This window comes from Emys orbicularis, chromosome 9 (genome assembly GCF_028017835.1).
Source record: "Emys orbicularis isolate rEmyOrb1 chromosome 9, rEmyOrb1.hap1, whole genome shotgun sequence".
Taxonomy (NCBI): Eukaryota; Metazoa; Chordata; order Testudines; family Emydidae; genus Emys; species Emys orbicularis.
Window position 1 is genome coordinate 74,328,453 of NC_088691.1, and position 25,670 is coordinate 74,354,122.

Here is a 25,670-nt window from a genome sequence, read left to right on the forward strand (position 1 = left end):
GCCTGCAGGTGGGGCCTTTCTTTAAAAAAAGTTGCTAATAAGAAGCATGCCAGTGCCAATATCCTAATCCTATCAACACTGATGTTAATGGGATGGGATTGGTTCCTGGCAAAATGTTCCCATTAACTGGAAGTTACTAATATCAGGATTGCTATTAGGCGGAATCTACCACAGCATATAATCTACAATTTTACATGCATAATTGAGAGTTTTAATTACAAAGAAATTTATTACAGTCAAACATACTTTCTCCTGGATCCTCTTCCAATAAATATGCTTCCTGTAAACCTGGAGACAAGATATCCACTCACTCCAAGACGACTGGCTAAAACGTATCCAGGATTGTACTTCACAGAATATTTCTTTAAAAATAAAAATATATTACTATATACTAGGACAGGATAGAGGCAATAAAGTACTATAATTATTTTTAAAAGCCCATTTATTTCCTTTTAAAAATTACCTTCCAACCCTATATATTTCTCTGCTATTCCTGCACTAAGGGTTGGGAGGAGAGGAAAGGAAACCAGCTCCCAGAACTCTGCAGGAGACCCTTCCATTGGTCTGAGGATCCAGAGAGGAGAAGATAAGTGATGAACATTTCCCCTTTTCCCATCCCAGGGCAGGCCCAGAGGAATTTACAAAGTTATTTGGGGCAGGGACTGTGTTGCTAGAGTGTCTAGCTGCAGAACGAGGCAGACACCTAGATTGGGACCTTGGGGAGCTATTATAAATATTGAGTAATAAAATACAATATAGTCCCTGAGCTCAATGTGTTTGAAAAACACTGAGCTAAACCAAGCGAGAACATCTCGCGTCTTGCTCTGAAACTTGTCAGCTCAGGCTCTTACAGATCACTAATGGGAACTAGTTCCCAAGGAAAGGATCATCAACTGAAAAAACCCTGCTGTCTTGTCATGAACTGCCTAAATTCAGGGACTAACTGCCAGAGTCACCCAGCTGACCTTAACTGTCACAATGACTAGATCTCCTGAACAGACCAATGTTTTAAATATTGCAGTTTAAGGTGTTAATGGCAACCAGAAATGAAAGTGAAGCCAATGCAATCATGTGAGTAAAAAAGTTACAAGCACATGGTGATCCCCGTTTCTCACTGCCCGGAAATATTGTTTCTGGTCACCAGATGCTGGTACACATAAAGGAGCAGCACAACTGGCAGCCAGATTCTAGTAGAACTAGACCATCCCACAGAGGATGCAAACCATGGGACATGGGTATGGAACTGCACGGTAAGAGTGCAGTTCAATGATCTGAACAGACCTTGTATTCAGCCTTACAATATATTAGTTAAGATAGTCTCCCTGAATGAGAATGTTTTAGTACTTCAGTCTTTTACAGAAGGATATGGATTGCGGCACAAAAGACAATTGGGATCTGTGAAGGAAATTTGCCACTGACAAAAATATCTGACACAATATTTAAGTATTTACTGGATTTACAAAAATACTTACATGCTGGTTCTGTATTAAGGAATCAAGCTGGGGTTCACACGGGATATTGAAAACTACACGAATTCTACCTTCTGTGATAACATCACATGAATCCTGCACCTGGTAGAAAACAAAGTAAGTTAATAAACTTAATTCACTTCTCTGCTGGAATAATTGAGGTAAAAACTCTAGACTTATACTTTCTGTGAGAAGCCTAAGCTACATGTGTAAATTCACTGCATAGATTTTTATTATATATATATATATATATATATATATATATATATATATATATATATATACGTATATGTGTGTGTTTGTCTGCCATATATGAGAGAGATGGTAGACAAATACTACCTCTCTCATTTAGAAAAAGAGGTCATTTAAAAACAGACTTGGCACCAGACTTTGGGGTCTATACTCTGTATAGATAAACTGGGCAGTTTATCTGTATAGACCATAGGTCAAGTGTGGGGATGGGCAAAAACACCTTAAAGCTCAACTTTGCCCTCCTCAGATCTTGGTGCAGCTTCTTTACAGGGCCAGTCCTATTGCACTTAGTTAGGACAGCTATCAGGCTGACTGCAAAGAGACCCAAAGGAACAAAACCATAGCTGATGATCATGATGTTGATGGGACATTCTGGTTATGCTCCTTTTTCCCTGTTACGTTAGCAACATGGTAGGGGAGAGGCAGGAGCTCAACCATGTCAACTAAGCCACCAAAGTAAAGCAACCTGGGTTGGTTAGACTGACTCCAGAGCTAGATTCTGCCACACAGCACCAGAGAATCTGGCCCTTGATATTTATAGGCTTGTAAGAAAAGAAATCTTGTAAGAATAAATGTTTGAACTAACTTCTCCTGTGCAGCCATAGTAAGGAGTCCCCAGCATAAAGACTGTACTTCCAGGAGGAAACAGATCATCCAAGGTTTTGATGTTGGAGAAACGAGAGTCAAAAGCACTGATATCCTACATGAAATAAGAAGATAAAATCTATGGTGTTAAAATATCTATCAATCCCAATATGTTCTTTAAACAGGTCTGCTAAATAGATATTTATTACCAAATATCGAACAATCACTATAAAGTAAACTACAAACTATTTCCTTCATGCTAACCTCACTACCTAAAATATACATCAACTCAGTTTTTGAAAGTAATACTGTCAGTGAAATTACATAAAGCTACTGGGCTACATATGGTCCAAGATGACTACTGTATTTTATTCAAAATGTCCTCCCAAAAGTTCGTGGCAATCAAACTAAAATATGCAGTAGGGTCACAACTTTTGTGACAAGAGCCTTCAGTCTAGCTCCCAACACTTTTGAAATGGGAGTTTAAATGAAAAAATATATACCATTTAATGTTGCTTTTGACAAAGTATATACTTTTTGGACTAGAAAGGCTGCACTATTACCATAAAATTAAGTTGCTGATTAACTCTTTTGTTATTTGTCTGTTTTAAAGTATGCATTCTAATCCAGGGGTTCTCAAACTTCATTGCACCTCAACCCCCTTCTGACAACAAAAATTGCTAGACGACTCCAGGAGGGGGGGACCGAAGCCTGAGCTCCACCGCTCTTGGTGGGAGGGGGCAAAGTCGAATCCCAAGGGCTTCAGCCCCAGGCGCGGGGCATGTTACCTGAGGGGCCCCCTACACACACACTCAAGGCTCAAGCCCTTGGTCTTCGGCCCCGGGCATTGGGGCTCAGGCTTCAGTCCTGGGCCCCAGCAAGAGGAATGCCAGCCCTTGGCCACTTTGGGGTCCCGACCCACAGTTCTAATCCTTTCCTAATGGAAAGGAAAATTTTATAGAAGAAAAGATTAAGAGTATTTGGAATATTTACCTTGACAATAGTTTGGTAAACAAAAGGAAGAACTTGTTTTGACCACTGCTTCTCCAAATAAACTTCACCATTTGGATTTAGCTGATATCTACGACCAGTGAGTAACTGGGCATATACAACTACTGAGGTTTCATTTATAATTATTCCTTTTCTCCTCTGGTAGCTAAAGGAAAAAAAAGGAAAACATTTATTTTGATTTAAATACATGGAACTTCCTAACACAAAAAGGAAGTTACCTTTATGGTGGCCTTAACCAATGTATTTAAATCCAAACAGAAATTATTCTTGAAATTATGAATATTTAAATAATTGTTTCCTGTTTTATAAGTAAGAACTATATACAGGTTTAACAACTCTGAGGCTAAAGTGTTATTCTAGATCCTATGTGAGTCATTCACTGTACTATCTGAACACCTAGAATTATTAGCCCCAAGATATGGGGATAAAATCAGAAAATTTCTTACCAATAATTTCCTTGCTGCTAGCAGCGTCCTCCCACAATTCTTGAAATTTGGGCTACTCTCCTCTCTTTGCAGCTCAGGGAGGTGAATCAGAGTTTTGGAGCCACATGGTCTTGCCACACCCCCTCATCTCCTGCTTGCTTCCAGATGAGTTATTCACAAATTGCAAAACTTGCTACCATCATTAACAAATATTCCAAAGATGACAAAAATAACTACATACATTAGGCCAGGGGTTCTCAAAAACTTCATTGCACTGTGACCCCCTTCTGACAACAAAAATTACTACACGACCCCAGGAGAGGGGACCGAAGCCCAGCAGTGCAAGTAGGCCAGTACACTCCGGTACGCCGTACCAGCAAGCTATTTATAGCTGGTACGGCATACCAGAAAGACACAGCAGCAGCCCTGCTGGAGGAGAGGGCTGGGGGTTCCGCTCCTTTCCCCGCTGGGAGGGGAAGCGGGAAAAGGAGCAGAATGCCGGCAGCTCCTCCAGCGGCTGTACCGCTCCCAGCTCTGCCCCCCTCAGCCCTGTCCTCGGGCAGGGCTGCTGCTGCAGTACGAGGAAGGATGGAGACGCAGCTCCGTGCCTGGAAGGGCAGGGGGCGGGTCTGGGAGTTCTGCTCCTTTCCCCGCTGGGAGGGGCAGCAGCGCGGAAAGGAGCAGAAGCTGGCAGCTCCTCCGGCGGCTGTACCGCCCCCCCGCCCAAACCCTGCCCTGCGTGCAGCCAGAGGAGGACAGAGCCCAACCCCCCCCACGGCCCAGGTAACATGGGATGGATGTGAGGAGGGGACGGAGAGAGCGTGGGGGCTCTGCGGCTTGGGAGTCACATGGACGGTCACGTACCCCCTTAGCTGGTGCCCCCCTGTACCGGTAAGACATGGATTTTCCTTGCACCACTGCCAAAGCCTGGTGGGAGGCGAAAGCCAAAGCCCGAGCCCCACCGCCCCAGGCGAAGAGGCCAAAGCCGAAGCCCCACCGCCCCAGGCGACGAGGCCAAAGCCCAAGGGCTTCAACCCCCAGACAGAGGGCCTGTAATCTGAGCCCCACTGCCCAGGGCTGAAGCCCTCAGGCTTCGGCCCCCGGCAGTGGGGCTCGGGCTTCAGCTCTGGCTCCAAGCCCTAGCAAGTCTAAGCCAGCCCTGGTGACCCCATTAAAATGGGGTTGCGACCCACTTTGGGGTCCCGACCCACAATTTGAGAATCGCTGCATTAGACCAAGGAAGACTATCATATGGTAATGATTCCACTTAATAACTGACCCTTGACTGGTGAGCCATCCAGGATGAGTAGAATTGTGGGAGACTCTGCTAGTGGAAAGGAAATTGTTGGTAAGAAATTTTCTGTTTTGCAGCCCAGCATCTCCCACAATTCTTGATGTCTGAGAAGCAGCAAGCAGATGTACGGAGGCAATAGAAAAGGTCAGAAAAAGGAAAAACCGTATCTCTTCCCATCTATAATATTTACTCAAAGGGCAAAATCATTTCCAGGCCACTGCCTACAGCACCTTCCTGCCAAAGGACGCCGCTGCAGAAGACAGGAAGTCCCCCTTCTAGTGATTGATAAAGGAGGCAGCATTTGACCAGGTGGCTGCCTTACAAATTTCTGCTGTGGTTGCATTAGCTTTCTGTCCACAAGTTTGCCAGGGATTGCATAGAGCGTGCCCTGACCCCTTCTGGAACTAGAATCCCTGATACCTAGTATGCTTCCACAATGCATAATCTAATCCACCTAGCAACAGAATACATGGCATCTCTGAGACCTTGGTGTTTTGGATAGAAGGATACAAACAGGGCCCCTGATCTCCTTGTGACTTTGAACATTTGAGGTAAATTTTCAGAGCCCTTCTGACATCTAAGGTGTGCCATCCTCTCCTCAGTGGGATGTTGTGACCTTGGAAAGAATGAAGGGAGAACCACTCTTGAGAAGCATGGAAAGAAGAGTTCACGTTTGGGATAAATGATTCCAGAGTTCTGAGCACCATCTTGTACTCAAGAAACATGGAGTAAAGTTCCTGCATAGAGAGCGCCAACAGCTCCAACATTTGTTTGGTGGACATGATGGTAACAGAAAGCAAGTTCTAATGGATAAAGAAAATGCTGACACTGATGTCAGTGGTTCAAAGGGATGGTTTGTCAGGGCTCTCAACGTAAGTGGCCCACTTGGGAAAATGAGGTCTAATAGCCAGCTTGGCTAACTGGACTGCCGTAAGGAATCTGGCTACCTAGAGGTTCTCTGCCAGAGAACCTACAGATTCTGCAAACATCATGCTACTAAGGGCAGACACCTGATGCACAATGGTGCTGGATTGAAAACCTTTGTCAAAGCCTTCTTGGAGAAAATCCAAGATAGCCAGAATTCGTGGATTTCTTAGATTTTCTTCATGTTCCTGGCACCAGCTGCAAAACTTGGTCCAGATAAAGGAGTATACTTTCAATACTCTTCTAGAAGTAAGAAGCGTTCTGATAACTTTGGAGAACAGCCCAGTGAGACCAGCGCTTCCCTTTCAATAGCCAGACTGTTAGATGCAGCCAGTTCAGATCGAGATAAAATACAGGACCTTGTGAGGAAGTGCCCCATCTCTTCATAACCTGTATTGGTGAGCCCAATTTCAGCTTTATCAGGTCCAAAAACTGAGTCTCCTCGGCCAATGTGGGGTTACAAATATTACTGTTGCCTATTCCTGATTTATTTTCTGGACTGCCTTCCCTAGTAACGGGAAGGGTGGAAATGCATAAAGGAGGCCTTGTGACCGTCTACATGATAAGGCATCTGTCCCCATGGATCTAGTGTCCACTTTCCTGGTGAAATACTTTGATCTCTTTGTGGGTATGTGATTTGCAAATATGTCAGTTGAGGACAGGCCGAATTATTTGATGATTAACTCTAAGACCCCACATTGGTGAGGAGACCCAGTTTTTTGACCTGATAAAGCTGAAATTGGGCTCATCATTACAGGTTCCGAAGAGATAGGGCCTCTCCTCACAAGGTCCTGTGCTTCATCCAGACCTGAACTGGTTTCATCTAACAGCCTGGCTATTGAGAGGGAAGCACTAGTATCACTGGGTCTGTTCTCCAAAGTTATCGGAACGCTTCTTACTTCTAGAAGAGTATTGAAAATAAACGCCTCTATCTGGACCAAATTTTGCAGCTGGTGCCAGAAACACAAATCAAATCCAAGAAATGCAGGAATTCTGGCCATGTTGGATTCAGGCACCACTCAGAGTTGTTCACTTTGTGCCTGCTAAGCAAGTCCATCATCTGGTTCAGGTCTCCCTTTATGTGAACTTCCCCGAGGGGGAGGAGAGACTGCCCTGCCCACTGCATGATTCGCATTGCTTCAGCATGTAGCGCTGGGCTTCTTATTCTTCCTTGGTTGTTCACATACGCAACCATGGTTGTGTTATCTGACTGAATCAGAATGTGGTTCCCCTTTAGGCCAGACTGGAAGCTTCATACCACCAGCTTGACTGCTCTTAGTTAGGAAGTTTATGATGTGGGTTCTTTCTCCAGGTTCCAGACACCTTCAGCTATTTGGGATCTCAGGCATGCCCCCCAGCCAGTCCTCCACCAGGCTGACATTGGTTGTGAGGATCAGGGGATCAGGAAGGCATAGAATCATAGAATATCAGGGTTAGAAGGGACCTCAGGAGGTCATCTAGTCCAACCCCCTGCTCAAAGCAGGACCAATCCCCAGACAGATTTTTACCCCAGTTCCCTCAATGGCCCCCCTCAAGGATTGAACTCACAACCCTGGGTTTAGCAGGCCAATGCTGAAACCACTGAGCTATCCCTCCCCATGCATATGGGCATGTCCTTGCAGACACTGCCCTGGGCAGACCACTATTTTAAAGAGTTGATTACCAGCACTGGAAATATCACTTATTCTTGCATGCATTCTGGGAAGTAGTCCCATACTTTTAAGATGCAGCCTTAAAGGTGCCTGATGTGTGACTGTGCCCATGGAATGATCCCTATGCACAATACTAGGAGGCCTACTGTTGAAGGCTCAAGTGCAGTTCCAAAACAATGAGAGGAGATCTTGAATCTTCTGGAACCTCTAGAGATAGACATATTCTTGCTAACGAGTTGTCTATGTCCACTCCCAAGTGAGTTATTTGGGTGGATGGAATCAAGGAGCTTTTCTCAATGCTGATAATAAAGCCATGTGCTTGCAAGAGATTCAAGGTCAGGGACGTAGCTCTGTGTGCTGTTGCTTAAGGTGGAGCTCTGATGAATATGTCATGCAGGAAGGATCCCCTGTGACCTGTGTCTGGGTATGATTACCACCAACTTCTTTGTGAAGACTGGGAAGAAGGAGAGAGGGGGCCTGAGGACAAGCTGAATGGCAGCATTCAATATTGATGTTGCTTCCTGCTATAGGGAAACCTTAGGAACCTGCGATGGCACAGTCTGATTGGGATTTGGAGGTATGCATCCACCAGATTCACTGAAGTCAGAAAATCCCAGTGGGACAGGGATAACACCATAGAGATTAGGATTTCCATCCAGAACTTCATTCTCTTCATCCACTTGTTGAGCCTTTTGAGATGTAGAATGGCTCAGATTCCCCTTGTATGCTTCTGAACAATAAAGAAGTTGGAGTAGAACATTGAGAATCTTTCTTCTGAGGGAACACTCTATTACTCCCACATCCGGGAGGTGAAATATCTCATTCTGGATTAGACCATGCTTTTCAAGATGGCAGACTGAATGAAAAACAGATGGGGTAAACCCCATAACTTGAGGAAGTATCCCTGACTCTCAGTCTTCCTGACCCACTGGTTCCATGGTTGAAGGAAATGGGAAATCCTGTCCCCTAGTTTCAACTCTGGGCAGAGACCTATGCGGTCTGTGTCATAAAGAGGCTTTGGGAGTGGCAGAGCTCAGGGCTTTTCTCCCAAGCCATAGTTTCTCTGGAGAACCTGCTCTCTCGTCACTGATACTTCTGCCAGGATGAAGGCTGAAACAAATGCCTTTGTCAGAAGGCCAGTCTATAGTCTCTCAAAGGCATCGTGTGGCCTCAGAAGAGACTGTTTAGATTTTGAGGCACTGTCCACCACCACCTTATCTAGCTTCTCTCCAAAAAGCAGGCCGCCCATGAATTCAGCAGAGCACAGCACCTGCTTCAACTAGCTATCCACCTTCCAGGGACAAAGCCATAGATGGTGCTTGGTCACGGGGCTGGAGGCCATGGCTTTGGCTGATAATCCCATCATGTCCTTTGAGGCATCAGCAATGAATGCTGTTGCCGGGGAAACTTTCTTTAAAATAGAGCTGAAGTCAAGGTCATCTATTCTTGAGGGCTCTGAGATCTTCTAGCCAGGAGGGAGATGCTTTGCAACATAAGTAGCTGCTAGGGACACCTTGAGAGAGGCTGAGGAGGCCTCAGTCTATTTTTGAGAGGGGCCTCCATTTTTCTATCTGTGGGGTCCTTAGGATAGAACTCCTCTTCTGAAGGGATAACCATATTGTTAGCCAGGGATGCTACAGCACTGTTAACCTTTGGTATCTCAGTAATTGAGACTTCTGATTCCTGGATCCAATAGAACCAAAGATCATTTCTGTTAATGTGCTTGCCTGTGTCTGGCTTACCCCATTCATCCCTGATTACTTCCTTGGAGGAGGAGTGTAGGGGAATCACTGCATCAGGTGAAGCTTTCAAGGGGAAAAATTTCCTTAGAGGCTTACTTTTGGTATTTTGTTCAGGTTGAATCTGAATAGTGGATACAACAACCATGTTGCACAGGGTCTCAAATTTCTCAGAGGGGAAAAATCCTTTGCTGAGTCTTTCCCTGGTCCTGACTGGAATCAGAGCCTGACAATTTACCATCCTCTGTGGAGGAGGGGAAGGAGGAAAAGTAATCAGAGGACTCATAACTCCGAGATCCTTTAAGCTTTTTCTTCATCCTTTTCACTTTCTTTGCCCCCCCCCCCTTTTTAAAGTGTTTTTAGCTCACTTAGAGAGCATATGAGCTCCATCGCAGGTTTGATAGGCCTTTTGCAGCTAGATTGCTGAGGGACTGAAGTCCTCTTGTGATATTTCTTTTTGAGTCCTCCTGGATCCCATCCCCTCCCAGAAGGGAGAGGGGGAATGCTTCCAGGGCCCTCCTTGTGGGAAAACTGGGAAGGGAAGTCTGCCTCCTCTGGTCTTCAAGGGCTCCTTGGAACTTAACTCTTGAGTAATCTGACTTGGATCCTCCTCATCCTTGAACACTCTCCCAACTCTTCCCATAGACTCCAGGTCCATTTTTCCCCACTGTGACCAAGCTCCGAGCCTGTACTGGTGGGTCCCGTGCTTCCAGGCGGATTCAGTGGCCTCAGAAGCTCGCTAAGGCCCTCAATGTGACCTCCCTTTCTCAGTATAGCGGCAAAGGTCACAGCTTATTGAGCTACTTTCATCATAGGCCAGTATGGGAGGTGGGAAGGTGGAATACCCACAGTCTCTGTTGCTCCTTAGAGCTCAGTAGGTGCAGTTCAGCCTCCTGCCTGGACCAAAGTCTGCTTCCCCTCTCAAGGGGATCTCTGTAGAGCAGGGGGGGGAAGGTGGGAACCCGGGCCCGCCCTCTACTCCAGGTTCCGGCCCAGGAACCGTAATGGTAGCAGCTATTGGCGGCTTTCCAGTCACCACTGACACCTCTTTGATTCCCTGGGCCACTTCCCCATGGTCCCCTTTTCCCCAGCTTCACCCTTACCTCAGGATTCAGCAATGCTTCTTCTCCTCCAGCTCCTTTCACCTGGCCCCACTTGAGAGAACTGGAAAGGAGAACTTTTAAGCAGTATGAGTGGGACCTTAATTGGTTCCAGCTATCTCCATTACCCTAACGGCCTTCACTGGTTAATTGGCGTCAGGTGTCTTGATTGGCCTGGAGTAGCCTTTGTTTGGCTATCCAGGGAACAAAGACCTGCTCATTCTGAGGCTGATACACCTGCCTTCCACTACTCTCTTATATCCTTCTGGTCTGAGTCCATCACACCATATTAGAGTCTCATCTGCTCTGGTGGGCAGGGGATCCTACATGACTGTCCCACTCATAGCTCTGGAACCTAATAGAGTTAGGAACGGAAGGCTGGGTGCAGACTGGGCACAAAACAGTATCTGCCAAGCCTGGGAGGGCAGTCTCACAGATGGAGCACTGTTTGGATTTCATTCAGTGCTTTTTAGGCTGCTCTTCCATACCTCCATGTGCACATGAGCCAGCAGGGAGGCATTGCAGCTGAGGCTCTGGGGGATTCCAACATCCAGCTAAAAAACTGGCCCAGGGCAGAGGAGAGGGTGGAAGGGCTGCTCACCACTACACCAAATTTTGACCAGAAACCCCTGGGGCAGATGTAAAGGTTGAAAAAACTGCCATCCACACAGAGGCAAAGAAACTGGAAGCAAGCAAGAACTGAGGGGGTGTGGCCAGATCATGCGGTTCCAAAATTTTGCTCCACCTCCATGAACTTCAAAGAGAGTAGAGCAGTCCAGACATCAAGAACTGTGGGAGGCACTGGGCTCCAGAAAAAATGGAAAAATTTAAATTACGATACCAAAGATGTCAATGTTATTGATCCACCCTGCATGTCAGTATACAATTAATCATCTTGCTGCTGCATGGGCACCTGAACCCCACACAGTTGAAAGACCTGTCCAACAGTCCTCCTAGGGACACCTACTGTGCTCCAAAGATCTTCAGAGTGGGATGGGGATCACAAACCCACTTCCCTCTCCAATGTTTACAGCAAATATGCAGTAGGATTCAGTAACTTCTACAGGGGGTTCTGCTGCTGTGGATTCATTCAAATTGCACTGCATGCCGGATTCCCTCATATGCAGAGAATGCATGCATTTCTGAAAGCCTTGGGAAGCCCCAGAGTGCAATGAAGATGGAATGAAGCCAGAGTGGTGGAACCTCTGGAAGGATCACTGAATGTTGCTGCAACTACAGGAAGAGAAGTGGGTGTTTCAACTCTTCCTTCAAACAAATAATGGAGGGGATCGGTCAGGAGAATTATTAGTCAACACTGCTAATAAAAAACAGTTCAGTTTACAAAGTTAGATGCCATTATGGGAGAAGTAATTATTAAGTGACTGTGTTTAATGTTTCACCCCAAATTCTTATCTTTCAACACCCTCATTCACTAGCTTGCCATCTTCTAACTAAATCCATAATGAAGCAACAAAAAGTAGCTGAGCTTTAAACAGTAAAATTACAAAATTTAATTTTCTAACTACTTACTGTTCTGAAATCCCCTGAACTTCTTTCAACCAGATGTTCTGTTCTTTCTCTCCAACATATGCCACTTTAGTTGGTGGCACAGTGTTTCCCAGGTAAAGCTTCTGTGTTCCATGTGGCTCTTCCAAGTAAAACCTTAAAGATATTATAAGTGTATAATTAACTTCAACAGATAGATCTGCACTTTACTAATTATTAATGCACTTATTTTAGTTAGAAAATATATTTGCTCTTTTTCAAGTATTGGAAGACTTATAGGATGGTTTCCATTCCACATCAACCCACTTAACAGGCCAGATTCCCCCACACTTGTGAAAAACCTGCATGGGGTGTGCAGAGAGGAAAACTCTGCCAAGAGATTCCCCTGGCAGTTTCCCTCAAATTATTCTGTCCAGGTTTCTGTGAGAGAGAGCCTCTCCCATTAGAATAAGCATGGAGTTTGTCCCACAGATCTTGAGGGAAACAATGGAGATCTGTGCCTCCATAGAACTATCCAAGCCCCAAGAACCATGTTAAACAGAGCTTCCTCTTCTAGCTGCTGCCCTGAGATGCTCTGTCCCCTTTTAAATAAGTAATTTAATCTAAGTGCACTCTGAATCACTGCTTTTAAAAAATAGTTTGACTATTGTGTAGCCTTTGGAACATTTGGGAAAGTAAATGAGTAACATAGGCAGACAACTTTCCATGCAATTGTTCTTACTTAGTTTCTCCATCTGACACTGAAATAACTCTGGCTTCTTCAAGGTGTGGCCAGTTAACAAAAACAGACTTCCCAAGCACCAAACTGGCTACATTTTCTACAGACTGAAAAACAAAAGTTACTCTACTTCAGTTATTCTATCAAACAAATAAAATTACTGCAATATGTGTCTATAAAACACGAAATTAACATGAAAGCATTATTGACTATAATAAAAAATTCTAATTTGAAAGTGATATCAGTGATACACAATGAAAAGCCTTAAGAGCTTTTAACACATTCACTTTGGATTGTGATACTTATTGTATACTTACGGAAGCCCACCATCCTCCCCAAGCTTCACAGCCTGAGCCGCTACATCTACACAGCTATTTTTAGCGCAGTAGTGCAAGCCCCACGAGCCCAAGTCTGTGACCCAGGCTAGGAGGTTCACTTTCATGAGCTGTGTAGATACCCTTCCAGTTAGCATTAGAGAGAGTAACTTCCAATATTTTAAAATGGGGACAAAATCCAAATCCTCCAACAGATTCCCACTAACCAAGGACATTTAATCACCCTAATTTCTCCTCCCCCACCCTACCCTTTATCATTTAATCTCTTTTACTATTGACTACAGTGCCGTTTATTAAAGTTTTTTTCTTTGAGCTTATATAGGTAACCATCTCCAAATGTACAGTGAAACCTGTCATGAGACTACTTGAAGAACTAGTAGAAATGAGAAGGCAATATGACCTAAAGGTCTGAGCCTGGGACTGAGACACAAGAACTCCAGGAGTTCTAATTCCAGCTTCTCTAGTGATTTGTTCTCTGGCCTTGGGCATGTAACAGCCTCTGTCTGCCTCACAGTTTCTCCCTCTGTACAAATGCAAGGGAAACTTATTTACCTCATACGTTGTTTTGCAAAAATTAGAGTGTAACACATTTATGCAAAGCTCCATGTGTAAACCAAGCATTACTGCTTGCCTAACAGGGACTGAACAAAATTATACCAAATATCTTGGTAACAATTTAAATTGGTTACTTAACACATGGGGTTGCCTATGAGAGGTGGTCCCTAGGGCAGGTTTCACTGTACGTATTTTTCTCCTTTGATTTTCTCCTATGATAACACAACACAGAAGGTGATATAAATAACCTAACCTTAACTTCTCATTGGGCATATTTAACTAATATAGTGCATAATTAAGACTATCATTAGAAAGAGAGATACTTACCGGCTCTTTTGAATCCTTGTCACATATGATTTCTAACAGCATATTCTCACCATGGCTGCTCTGCTGGAATACTTGTACCCCACTTTTTTTAAGACAGAACTAGGTGAGAGAAAGACAGCACACAAAACCTATGTCAAATCTTTCCCTAATAATTTGTGAAATAGTTGGGGTGAAATGCCAAAGTATAGTAATCATTTACCTTATGTGCAATATGTTTTAGAGTAGGAAACCCACAAAAATACAATGCGCTCGTGTTAACTTTAGTTATCTTATTGTGGGTTATTTCTACATGCCAGGCATCCAAAGATATTGTTTTATACCTAGAAAATAAAAATATTAATAAAAACAATGTATTTACTAAAACAACTTCAACAAAGAATATCATGATATCAAGGAAAAGTTAGTTCTCAACATGTGTACTGGAGAAAACTACTTTAAAACTCTTCCTAAAAAAATCTCTCTTTAAACATGATCTCATGTCCTTCATGGATAATTAAAGCCAGTAAAGAGATGTTAATAATCATAATAAAAAATGGGCTTCTTTGTTGAGCCATCTGTCAGTCATGCTTAAACAAGCAGTGGTTAGGCCCATGCTCAAGAAACCATTTTTGGATATTAACAACTTCAGTAATTGCCATCATCTCTGACTTTTCTAAAAGGTTATCAAGAAGTGATGATGAGTTAATTCGAGAAATTTCTTTGAATCTTATCAAGTTGGGATTGTATTTGACTATGACTGGAACAAAGACAGTTATCCATGGATTATCTACTTCTAACAATAGACAAGGGTATGGAATTCATGCTGATTTTATTAGATCTATTAATAGCTCTTAATTTAATTAACCGTGATGCATGGACAACAAGCCTGCAGAATCTTGTACTAGTCCTTCAATGGGTGTGCGCACACACTGAGGTCCCATAAAGTATTGTTGGGCAACTAAAAGCCTCCCTATAGGCCCTCACTTGTGGAGTCCAATCTTGTTATCCCACCTTTTCAATGAGTATGTAAAGGTGCTAGGAGAGTGAGACTCAATTCTGTGTCATTGATATACTCAACTGTGTTGACTGCTCATCAACCAGAGAGGTTACTGGCTCATTTCTTTCTCTGTGCACGACCAAAATAGGGATATGGATGAAAGGCAGCTTGCCATGACTCAGTTCAGATAAAACTGAAGTAGTGTCTGCTGGCCAGAGGAAGAAATAGGAGCAATAGGTGTAAACAGTATATACATACTGTTCAGAGAGTGTAATACTTGCCTTTTAACCAAATATTTTACAGACTCAAAGTCTTATTAGAGTCATCGTTATTGCAAAATTCTAAGATAGTAAAGGTGGCACACGGTACCTTTCATCATCTAAGGATCTTCATTCCTCTCTAATTGGAACCTTACAATAATACTCCCTTGGCTTCACTACCTCCAAACTAGACTATTGAAAATATTTTTCTTAGGGCTATCCTTGAAGATCACCTAGAAGCTCCTGTTCATAAGTACAGCTGTCTGCTTCCTGAGTGAGGCAAATAAATCACTTAACACCTGAGCTCAACCCTCTGCACTGTTTGAGCACAATTCAAAATGCTAGTGATAATCTTTAGCACTCTAGTGCTTTAGAACTGGCCTGCTGAGGAACCGCCTCTACCCAGGTATTTACATCATTCTCTTCACAGTCCTCACCCTATACCTCACTGTCACAGTTGAGATTCTCTGGGACGCTCTTGAGGTCATATCCTGGGTCTTACCTTCATAAGACTGGTAGCAAGGCTCTCAGAGCATCCCACCTTGGGAATCTGCTTCCCTTAGTGCCTTGAGAGTCACCAAACCTGCAGACCATTGCGTAAGGCATGTGGTTTAGTGTCTGGTTAATTTGTTTTGCAAAATGTGGCTGCTCTGGCTTTTAGCAACTATGACTATTATCATTCATCACGGGCAGCACAATTAAGTGTCTGTTTTTACTGTTTCTGTACCAATTGTTAGATGCTGTGACTAAAATGCTAGGAAAAAATATCAAAATTCTAAAAACAGGTTATCCAAATATTTTTTGGTTGATCCACTATAGAATAATTACTACCGAATTACCTGGTGTGGCATCTTTGTATAGCAGGGAACTTCTCTGGCCATGGTGACAGGTATTTGAACTCTGTGTCTTTGTCATACCAGTACATTAGGCACTCACTGTGAGTATTCCTTCGCTTCTCATCTTCCAATAGGCACTTGTTGCAAGATTCCATGGCTTGCAGCAATCGTTTCTAAATTAAAAATTCCACTGGTAGTTAATTTTTTTATTAAATTAAATATTTTAAAACTCGTGGTCAAAGTGAGATGAGCCATCAAAAATATTTCAAAGGAAAAAAAGTATAATCTTCCTGACTCAAGCTTCCCACTCTACTTAAAAACTGCATCTGCTATTCAAGTCAATCATCCTCCCAGCTTTCTCACTTCAAGAATTTATCTCCAAGGCAGGTGGATATCTGCACTTTGCTGGCCAACATAACTAGCGGATAAGTGCTTCCTGCTTTTTATCCTGCTCCCATCTAGAACAAAATAAAATGATTAACTTGGAATCTGTCTGGGGCATGAAAACTGGACACAAATTTGCCATAATGTAAAATTCACTTCATCCTCTTCCAGTTTAAATTTAACATACACAACAAAAACCGAACAGATTCTGCTGGACAATGCCAGGTAACAGGCTGTGAACCTCACAGAAATTGTGTAATGACTACTGTAGATGCAGATACTCATATGTATAATCATTATATTCCCCTAGGTCTTCCATATAATAGTCCCCATGTGAACAGTCATTTGCTCCCCATATCTCAGAAACTCATCAAGGCCCCTAATCGTGCTCTGAGAACCACGCAAAGCCCTCCAGTTCTCAGTGCAGGACCTGAGCCTTCATGACTCTACTCGGCTTCTTTCTCTACTTATTATTTTCCTTTCTGGGTATTCCTGTTATTATGATGATAATTTCTTTCATTCTTTGACCGGCTCAATCTTAATTTCATACAAACTGATATACTGTCAATTGTTACCTTGTATGCAAAAAAAAAAAAAAGAAAGAAAACGAAAAAAAACCTTGATCATTTTATTTCTTTTACCTTTGCTTTAAAAATAATGACAGATACTTTGAACCAAATTGAAATTTTAAATGTTTCCCTTTAAAGTCTTCTGCCTATTACTGTTTGTTCATATCAAGTGATTTTTCTTCTATATAGACTTTGTCCAAGCTGCTTTTTTTGTACATTGGTGTATTTATGAAAAAATAAGGGGTCTATGGAAAAAAAAATTCGAACTAAAACAAGCCACATACTTACAATGCCAACAATCAGAGAAAGCCAATTTTTCAAGTTTAAATTACTACTCCTTCCAAAGCGAAGGTTGCTTGTAGAAATGTAACTACCAGTATTCTGAATTAAAAACATTATATTTTAAACTTTAAGGTTAACTGTGAATTTCCAGGCAACACGTTTACATTTTTCAATGTCCTAATAATCATATGCCAATTTAAAACTTATTTATTTACAATCTTAACTGTAACTTATGCAAGAGTTTGTCTGGGTTTGGTTACACATTTTTTTTCATGAGTTGAAAGCACTCACCTCATCAATAAATGGGATTAATACTACTGCTTCCCATTCTTGCTGTTTTCCATTTAAGTCTGTTTTAAAGTCTGGAGGATAGTATTCTATGATTGGAGAATCTTCGCTAGTCATCAAATGCTAGAAAATCAGAAAGCAATACAACAGGGGAATTCAGTCTGGCTATATTTTCATAGACAATTTAAGATTCAGTCTAGGATGACAAAACAGGTGAGGCATGATGTTAAATCAAAGTAAAGGCTAAACTGGAATGAACTCATAGTTTAACTGCCTCATTCAGAAATTACATAGTGCATCCAAAGATTGTATTAGAATAATTTAGTAAATGTTATGCTTTAAAATCATATAATTACAATCTAAATGTCAAGCTCAGTTTGACAACAGGAACAGAAAAGATAGCAGAAGAAAGTTGCTTATTTAAAAAAATAATAGGTAAACCGGACCCCCGCATTAACGCGGGGTTTTGGATCCATGCGTGGTCCCGTGTTAACGCGGGGACCACGTTACCATGGATTCCAATGATGGTAAGTAAATTTGGGATCCATGCGTGGTCCTGCGCTATAACCGAATTTGCACTATATGGATGCGCGTTCTAGAGAGGGTCCGCAGTATATGATAAAACTGGTAAAAATCAAATTATAAAGCCTACCTCGTAGCATTTAGGTAGCAGATCTTTGCTAGCTGCTGGAAGTACTGCTAGAAGCTGTTCAAATGGCATGAAAGGTTTTCCTAACTCAAACTGGATTTTGAGTTTACTGATTTTGCGAATGTCTGATAGGTAAGGTGCATAATGATAAGGGTAATACCTACAGAAGAAAAAAAAGTAATTTGAGTTAATTTCAGTACTGCAACATATACAGTACAGAGGCAAACAAACATACATTAAATCAGGGATTGGCAACCTTTCAGAAGTGGTGTGCCGAGTCTTCATTTATTCACTCTAATTTAAGGTTTCGTGTGCCAATAATACATTTTAACGTTTTTAGAAGGTCTCTTTCTACAAGTCTGTAATATATAGCCAAACTATTATTGTATGTAAAGTAAATAAGGTTTTTAAAATGTTTAAGAAGCTTCATTTAAAATTAAATTAAAATGCAGAGCCCCCCCGGACCGGTGACCAGGACCTGGGCAGTGTGAGTGCCACTGAAAATCAGCTCGCATGCCGCCTTCGGCACACGTGCCATAGGTTGCCTACCCCTGCATTAAATGGTGTCAATATATTACTCAAAGTTCACTTGATCCCAACACAAGTCAGGATCTCTCATCTGACATTCATTCTCTTACCAGCTCCATGACTGAACCCCATGGTAGTAATAGTGCAAAATCCACTGTATTGCCTGGACATAACATTCAGCCTGATCAGCCAGGAAGTCACTTAAAAGAGAAAGAAATGTTACGTATTGATTTTTTCCCTTGTTTATTTACTTTTTCTAATATATGATTCAAGGGAAAGCTTCTTGAACAATTAGCAACTACACGGTCTTCTGGGCCCCTTTTGGAGTCATATCAATGGATCTTCCTTCTGGCACAGGAGGGCTTATCATGGCAAACTTCTCAGTTGACTAATACCTCTGGCTGATACAAAAAGAAGTGTCATGGCTATAGCTTAACACCAAGAACTCCTTTCCTGAGGACTGGATATGCTGCCTTAGATTCCAGATACTGAAGGTATGTCAACATACAATTAGACACCTGCAGCTGACCCATGCAAGCTGACTTGGGCTCGCAGGGCTTGGGCTAAGGGGCTGTTTAACTGAGGTGTAGGAGTCCGGGCTTGGGCTGGAACCCGGACTCTAGGACTCTGCAGGTGGGGGGGTCCCAGAGCTGGTCCAGCCAGTCACAGATCTTTAATTGCAGTGTAGACATATCTTAAGAGACCTGTCTTCTGTATTTTAAAAAGTGAAAGCAAGCTCAGTATAGACTTACTCTGAAACTACTTCCACACCCATCTTAGTCATATAATACGTTCTCTTGTATTGCCTGAACTCAGTCTCAAAGAGGTCTTCATCTTCTTGTTCATCTTCCAATGCATCTGAAATGAAGCCAATAAAGAGACTGGATTAACATTCATTTCTTAGCCAAAAGATTTCAGACTGTTCAGTGTTGACATTGTTACTGTAGTTTTATTCCTGAATTCACAGTTGAAGAGAAATATTCCTTTCTGTACAGGAAGAGAATGAACAATAAAACATGTATCATTCAGTCCAAAACCTTACTGGATTAAGAGTCTGCAAATGGTCAAAGGTTGTAAAAGTTATACAATTTGCCACTATGTGCTCTGTGACCAAAAAAACTTATGGGAGCAGGCTAAATGCTGTCAGAAAATAATAATCTGCACACTTATAATTTGAACCAAAATATAGCAAAGATTTAATAGTGACTTCTAATATCACTAAAAATTCATTGTTTTTATAAACTGACCAATATATTTCAATTTATAAATGAAAAAAATTACATATCCTATGCTTTGGTGCTTTGGACTAGTTTTAAAACAAACGCACAAGCAAAAAAGTAAATCCATTATTTTTGTCCTCACCCACATAGGTTACTAGGAAAAAATATATTGCTGTTATTTTTTTAAGTTGTATTTGTTTTCACTTCCTTACCAATTCACAATTGGTTTCCCAAATATTTGTACAGATCATCAGGGTTCTGCTGTATGTATTCTGCATAATACTTTGCACTTACTTTTAGAAGTCATAATTCCATCCTCAGTTTTCTCTAGAGCAGCCAAACACATGGAGTTTTCCTGAACCTATTAAAATTATGAATTCACAGTTGAGATAAACAAAACAAGAAATACATGGCAATATGTAGGTAACATAACACATTACCATTTAATGTGCAACTTAAAAACTAAAATGCTGAAGTAATTTTTTACTTTTTAAAACAAACACCAAAAGAGTTGCACTTGTTTTGCCCTATAACTGTTTTTCAAAAATGCTTTATATATACATACATACATACATACACACACACACACACACTTTTTTTTTTTAAAGGAACTATGAGGAAAAACCCTTTTAAATATTGTTTAATATCTATGTCTGATTAAAAAGCCTCTAAAAAAGGGGGGCAGATGGAATTTATTTGATCACATTGGCCAATTATTGTCTTCATTTGGGTGCTACATTTTTCTTCACTTATAGTAGGTGCCCGCGACATCATCAGCCCCTAATCTAGCCACTTTTCCACAGTAGCCGTGAAATTAGCCTTCTGAGCAGCTGTCACTGACATTTTATGGATCAATCAAAAAGGTTATCTACTACTGTACAGCTACCCTCCACACCTATGACAGATGAGAAAGTATCCAAGAGTACAGCTAGTCAGATTAAAACATATGCATTTTAAAGCATATGGCTTACTCTTACAAAACTGAAACAGTACTAGTGAGTGGCAGAGTTAAGTACACTGACGGAGTTGATCACAGCTGAGTTTCATGCTGCTGCTGCTGCTGCTGCTGCTACTACTGTCAGTACCACTGGAAAAATGCCACTGTGCAGAAATAAGAGTGGTCCACTTCTGCTGCTGAAGGCATATAGGAGGGGCAGACAGAATGGAAACTAGGAGTTGTGAGGATGGGGACATAGACAAAAATAGAGGAAAGAGTTAGTGAAAGAGAAAGAAGGTAATACCTTTTAAGTGACTTTAAAACAACATTGCCATTTTGATGTAAAATCTAAGATATCAGCTCTGATGGAGCAAGCTATTTACTTAATCAGCATCAAACATCTGACTGACACACCCATCTTCTGAGCTGCCAAAACTAACTTTCACAGTATGACTTCTCCCTCTGAATTATGTTCAATAGCAGCTGATGGAAAGACACACTGATTTCTTTTATTTTTTTTAAAAAGTATGTGCTTAATTTGAGAAAAATGGCAATGGAAAGTGCGTATGAATGTATAAGTATGTATAAGACAGATATATCGCTCAACAAATATTAAATTTTTCCATCATTTCGGATTTCTAAAAAGCCAGAAGTAAAAAATATAAAATACCACAACATTTAACAGTTTGAGATTTTAAAAATAATTTAACAGATCTTTACTCATATGTTTTGACAAATAGCTGAGTATTTCTACATTTTCAGAGCTGTACATTTAAAATACCAACCTTCTGTTTCTTTTGCTTATGGCTTCTTGCCTCTTCTGCTGCGATACCAGCTGCCTCATTGAGGTATTTATTGCCTACTTTGCTTTCAAACCATTTTAGGTCTACAAAGACTTCGCTGAAATGTTCACGATCAAACTGTGTACAGAGATTAAAGTAAATTTAGAAAAATTATTTTAAAGGCAATGTACACTATTGCTGAATGAACACTGTAGCATATGAAACAGAAAATGCAAGCCATTTTTGTCATCTGTAAGAGCTGCATTAGATTACATAAAATGTTATCTGCACATGAATGTTTAACCCATGAGCGGAGGCAATCTAACATGAACTACCTCTTATTATAGAGGCAGAAAATGTATATTGAAAACCTACTTTTTCTTTTTCTTGTAACCTGAAACAGTTTAAAGAAATTAGATGATTTTTGAATTATATTATCCATCCTACAATATCACAGAATCACAGAACTGGAAGGGACCTCAAGAGGTCTTCTAGTCCAGTCCCCAGTACTCAAGGCAGCACTAAGTATTACCTAGACCAGTGGTCTCCAACCTTTTTACGCCCAAGATCACTTTTTGAATTTAAGGGCAACCCAGGATCTACCCCGCCCCTTCCCCAAAGCCCCGCCCCACTCACTCCACGCCCCCCTCCATCACTCACTCTCCCCCACCCTCATTCACTGGGCTGGGGTAGGGGGTTGGGGTTCGGGAGGGGGTGCGGGCTTTGGACTGGAGCCGAGGGGTTTGCAGTGTGGGAGAGAGCTCTGGGCTGAGTCTGGGGCAGGGCATTGGGGTGCAGGAGGGGATGAGGGGTGCAAGCTCTGGGAGTTTGGGTGCAGGAGGGGGCTCCAAACTGGGGCAGAGTGTTGGGGTGCAGAAGGAGGTATGGGGTGCTGGCTCTAGGAGGGGGATCAGGGCTGGGGCAGAGGGTACGGGGTTCTGGCTCTAGGAGGGGATCAGGGCTGGGGCTTGGGATGCAGGAGGGGGGCTCAGGGTGCAGGAGGGTGTATGGGGTGCTGGCTCCAGGAGGGGGCTCAGAGCTCGGGTGCAGCCTCCCGCCAGGCAGCACTTACCTCCGGCAGCTCCCGGTTGGTGGTGTAGCGTGGCTGCCGCTAAGGCAGGCTCCCTGCCTACCCCAGCCCCACACCGCTCCCGGAAAGGGCCAACGCGCCCCTGCAGCCCTTGGGGGAATGGGGGACGGGATGGCACGTGGCTCCGCTCGCTGCCCCTCCCTGCAAGCACCATCCCCGCACCTCCCATTGGCCACAGTTCTCCATTCCCGGCCAATGGGAACTGCAGGGGCGGTGCTTGCATGCAGGAGCAGCGAGCGGAGGGAGACACCCCCCGGGGCTGGGCTGGCCGCTTCCGGGTGTGGCGTGGAGCAGGCAGGGTGCCTGTCTTAGCGGCAGCTCCGCTGTGCCGCCGGAGATGTCAATCGACTGGGAGATACTTAAGACTGGGAGGCTCTTAAAGTCTGAGAGGGGAGGAGCGGAGCAGCTCAGCTGGAGCCCGGGAGGGGAAGTGCCAGGCCGGCGGCTCGGGGTCCGGAGGCAGGGGGGGCTGCCCGAAGCCGGTAGCGCTCGGGCAGCCCGGCTCTTAAACAGAGCCGAAGAGTCAGCGGAGGAGCAGAGCCTCCAGCCGCGGCTGCTCTGCTCCTCCCCGACTCTTCGGCTCTGTTTAAGAGCCGGGCATGGGGGCTGCCCGAAGCCGGTAGCGCTCGGGCAGCCCGGCTCTTAAACAGAGCCGGGCTGCCCGAGCGCTACCGGCTTCGGGCAGCCCCCATGCCTCCGGACCCTGCGCCGCCGGAGCCCGGGAGGGAAAGTGCCCTACATGTACCACTTCCCTCCTATCCACAAGGCTTGTTACCCTGTCAAAGAAAGCTATTAGGTTGGTTTGACACAATTTGTTTTTGACAAATCCATGCTATTATTTATCACCTTATTATCTTCTAGGTGTCTGCTAACTGATTGCTTAATTATTTGCTCCAGAATCTTTCCGAGTGCTGAAGTTAAGATGATTGGTCTGTAATTCCCCAGGATGTCCTTATTCCCCTTTTTATAGATTGGCACTATATTTTCCCTTTTCCAGTCCTCTGGAATCTCACCCATGTGAGATAATGTACCATCTTATGTCTAGGTACATTATAGAATGTCAATAGTTTTTGGGTCAAATGTTCATGTGCAGATAACACCTTATCCACGTTGATATGGTCCATGCCTTTTGTCACTTCTAGGACAGATTACTGCAATGTACCATAATGGGACTGGCTCTTGAAAGCCACCTGGATTGCTTCAGCTAGTGCAGACTGCTGCTGCCCATCTTTGTGAGCATCTAACACTTCCATACTCTAAACTGATTCCCCATTTGATTTCAGGTGCAATATAAGATAATGGTTATAATCTAAAGCCAATTACTTAATTTTCTGCCTCTCTCCCCAAAATCTATTATGACAATCAGATCAGATGGCAATTGGTTGGATTGTGTGACAAAAGTGCAACTGGCAGCAGGGTCCTCATCTACAGAATTGGCTCCATCTAGTGGTTTATCAGAGCTAGAGTATGGTGCTTTCCTGGCTAAAGTTCAAGGCATATTTAAATAAGGCTTTTATGTAAAACTGAGGGACAGATCCTCAACTAATATAAGTTTCCATAGAGTCATTCTGTAAAAGATTCAGGGGCAGATTCTTAGCTGATGCCAATTGTCAAGAGTTCTATAGATTTAATCTTCTACGCAGCAGTGAGATAGCTCCTTGGGTGAATGCACTTCAGCTTTTGTCCAAAATAGGAGGCTTGAACTCGCTATGAAGACTGTATTTTGATTGCATATTTTTAAAAATATGAGGCACTCAGACACTATAGTGATGGGCAGCCCTATAACATATACACAGTACAAATAAAGGTTACTTACATCTGACAATTTTGTAAGATATTTCTCAAAGCGTTGTAAGTTCAGATGCCCACTTTCATTAATGTAGCCTATTGGGGAAAAAATCATGTATGTATTTAAAGACTTACACTAAAGTTCTATGTGCAATAATACCCCCCTTTTAGACACCCAATAAAATCTTCTCCAGTAAAATTGCAAAGCTTTCTAACACATCTGCTGAGGATGTCAATCAAATCTAACAGCAACAAAATTAACTGTCCTTACTTTCAAACAACTGAAGTTAATGTACATTCTAAAACTCTTCATAATAATTTGTTAACTGATGACCAATTAGTGCATATAGGATTGAAACTGAACATTCCCACCTGAATATTCTCCCACTGAAGCCTAGACACTACAATCTTTCATATTTTAGTTTCCATAGAAAACTCCTTCTCTTCACCCAATACCCCATCCAGTTTTCTCCATCCACTGTCCCACTACAGGCCTGAAACTCCATTAACCCTCTGCAATTTCTTAATATTTTAAAGATGCTATACTATACTTTCTTTGTTCTCCCAATACAGATTGGATACAATACTCTCATCTAAAGTCTACATATTTACCTGTGATTTCTCCATGCTACCCACTAAACAATTAATCTCAAAAACTACAGTTTATGGATAGACTTCATAACTTGTGACAGCCACATTGGAAAAAGTAAATATAGCTCTCCCATAAAAAGGAATCTTGAAAATAATAAGATATCAGTAATAAAACTGATGTATCATGTAAGCATTCTGGGGCAAGTGACAAAAAGTTTTGGTAGCTCAAAGATTTATCGGTGAAAAAGCGATACGAGACATCACTCATATCATTGCGGTCTTTGCCCCTTCCCATACTTTTTCTGGATCTTTTTTTTATTCTTGCCAGGCCAATAGCAACAAACAGTAATGCTGTGAAAAAGTGTTAATACCCATGGAATCAGATACAAAAAAAAAAAAAAAGGCAGTTACCCGTTCCATAACTGGTGTTCTTTGAGATGTGTTGCTCATGTCTATTCCACAGTAGGTGTGAGTGCGCGCCACGTGCACCGGTGCTGGAAGTTTTTCCCTTAGCAGTACCCGTAGGGGGGAGCACCGCTGCGACCCCTGGAGTGGTGCCGCTATATCGTGCTATAAGGGGAGCCACGCGCCCCACCCC

General features: G+C 42.7%; 1 protein-coding gene across 3 annotated transcripts in view; it reads right to left on the reverse strand.

The window, feature by feature from the left end:
- Positions 1-25,670, reverse strand: part of XRN1 (5'-3' exoribonuclease 1) — a 77,744-nt gene that overhangs the window by 27,606 nt on the left and 24,468 nt on the right. For all 3 annotated transcript variants that reach the window (XM_065410510.1, XM_065410509.1, XM_065410507.1), the window contains exons 9-24: positions 24,510-24,577; positions 21,607-21,741; positions 20,179-20,245; positions 19,417-19,522; positions 18,775-18,864; positions 18,140-18,296; positions 17,491-17,610; positions 15,968-16,137; positions 14,092-14,212; positions 13,893-13,991; positions 12,679-12,782; positions 11,982-12,113; positions 3,300-3,462; positions 2,308-2,421; positions 1,473-1,571; positions 247-362 (exon numbers count right to left, since the gene is read on the reverse strand). In XM_065410510.1, coding sequence (XP_065266582.1) covers positions 247-362; positions 1,473-1,571; positions 2,308-2,421; positions 3,300-3,462; positions 11,982-12,113; positions 12,679-12,782; positions 13,893-13,991; positions 14,092-14,212; positions 15,968-16,137; positions 17,491-17,610; positions 18,140-18,296; positions 18,775-18,864; positions 19,417-19,522; positions 20,179-20,245; positions 21,607-21,741; positions 24,510-24,577 — 1,861 coding nt within the window. The remainder of the gene's footprint in view (positions 1-246; positions 363-1,472; positions 1,572-2,307; positions 2,422-3,299; positions 3,463-11,981; positions 12,114-12,678; positions 12,783-13,892; positions 13,992-14,091; positions 14,213-15,967; positions 16,138-17,490; positions 17,611-18,139; positions 18,297-18,774; positions 18,865-19,416; positions 19,523-20,178; positions 20,246-21,606; positions 21,742-24,509; positions 24,578-25,670) is intronic.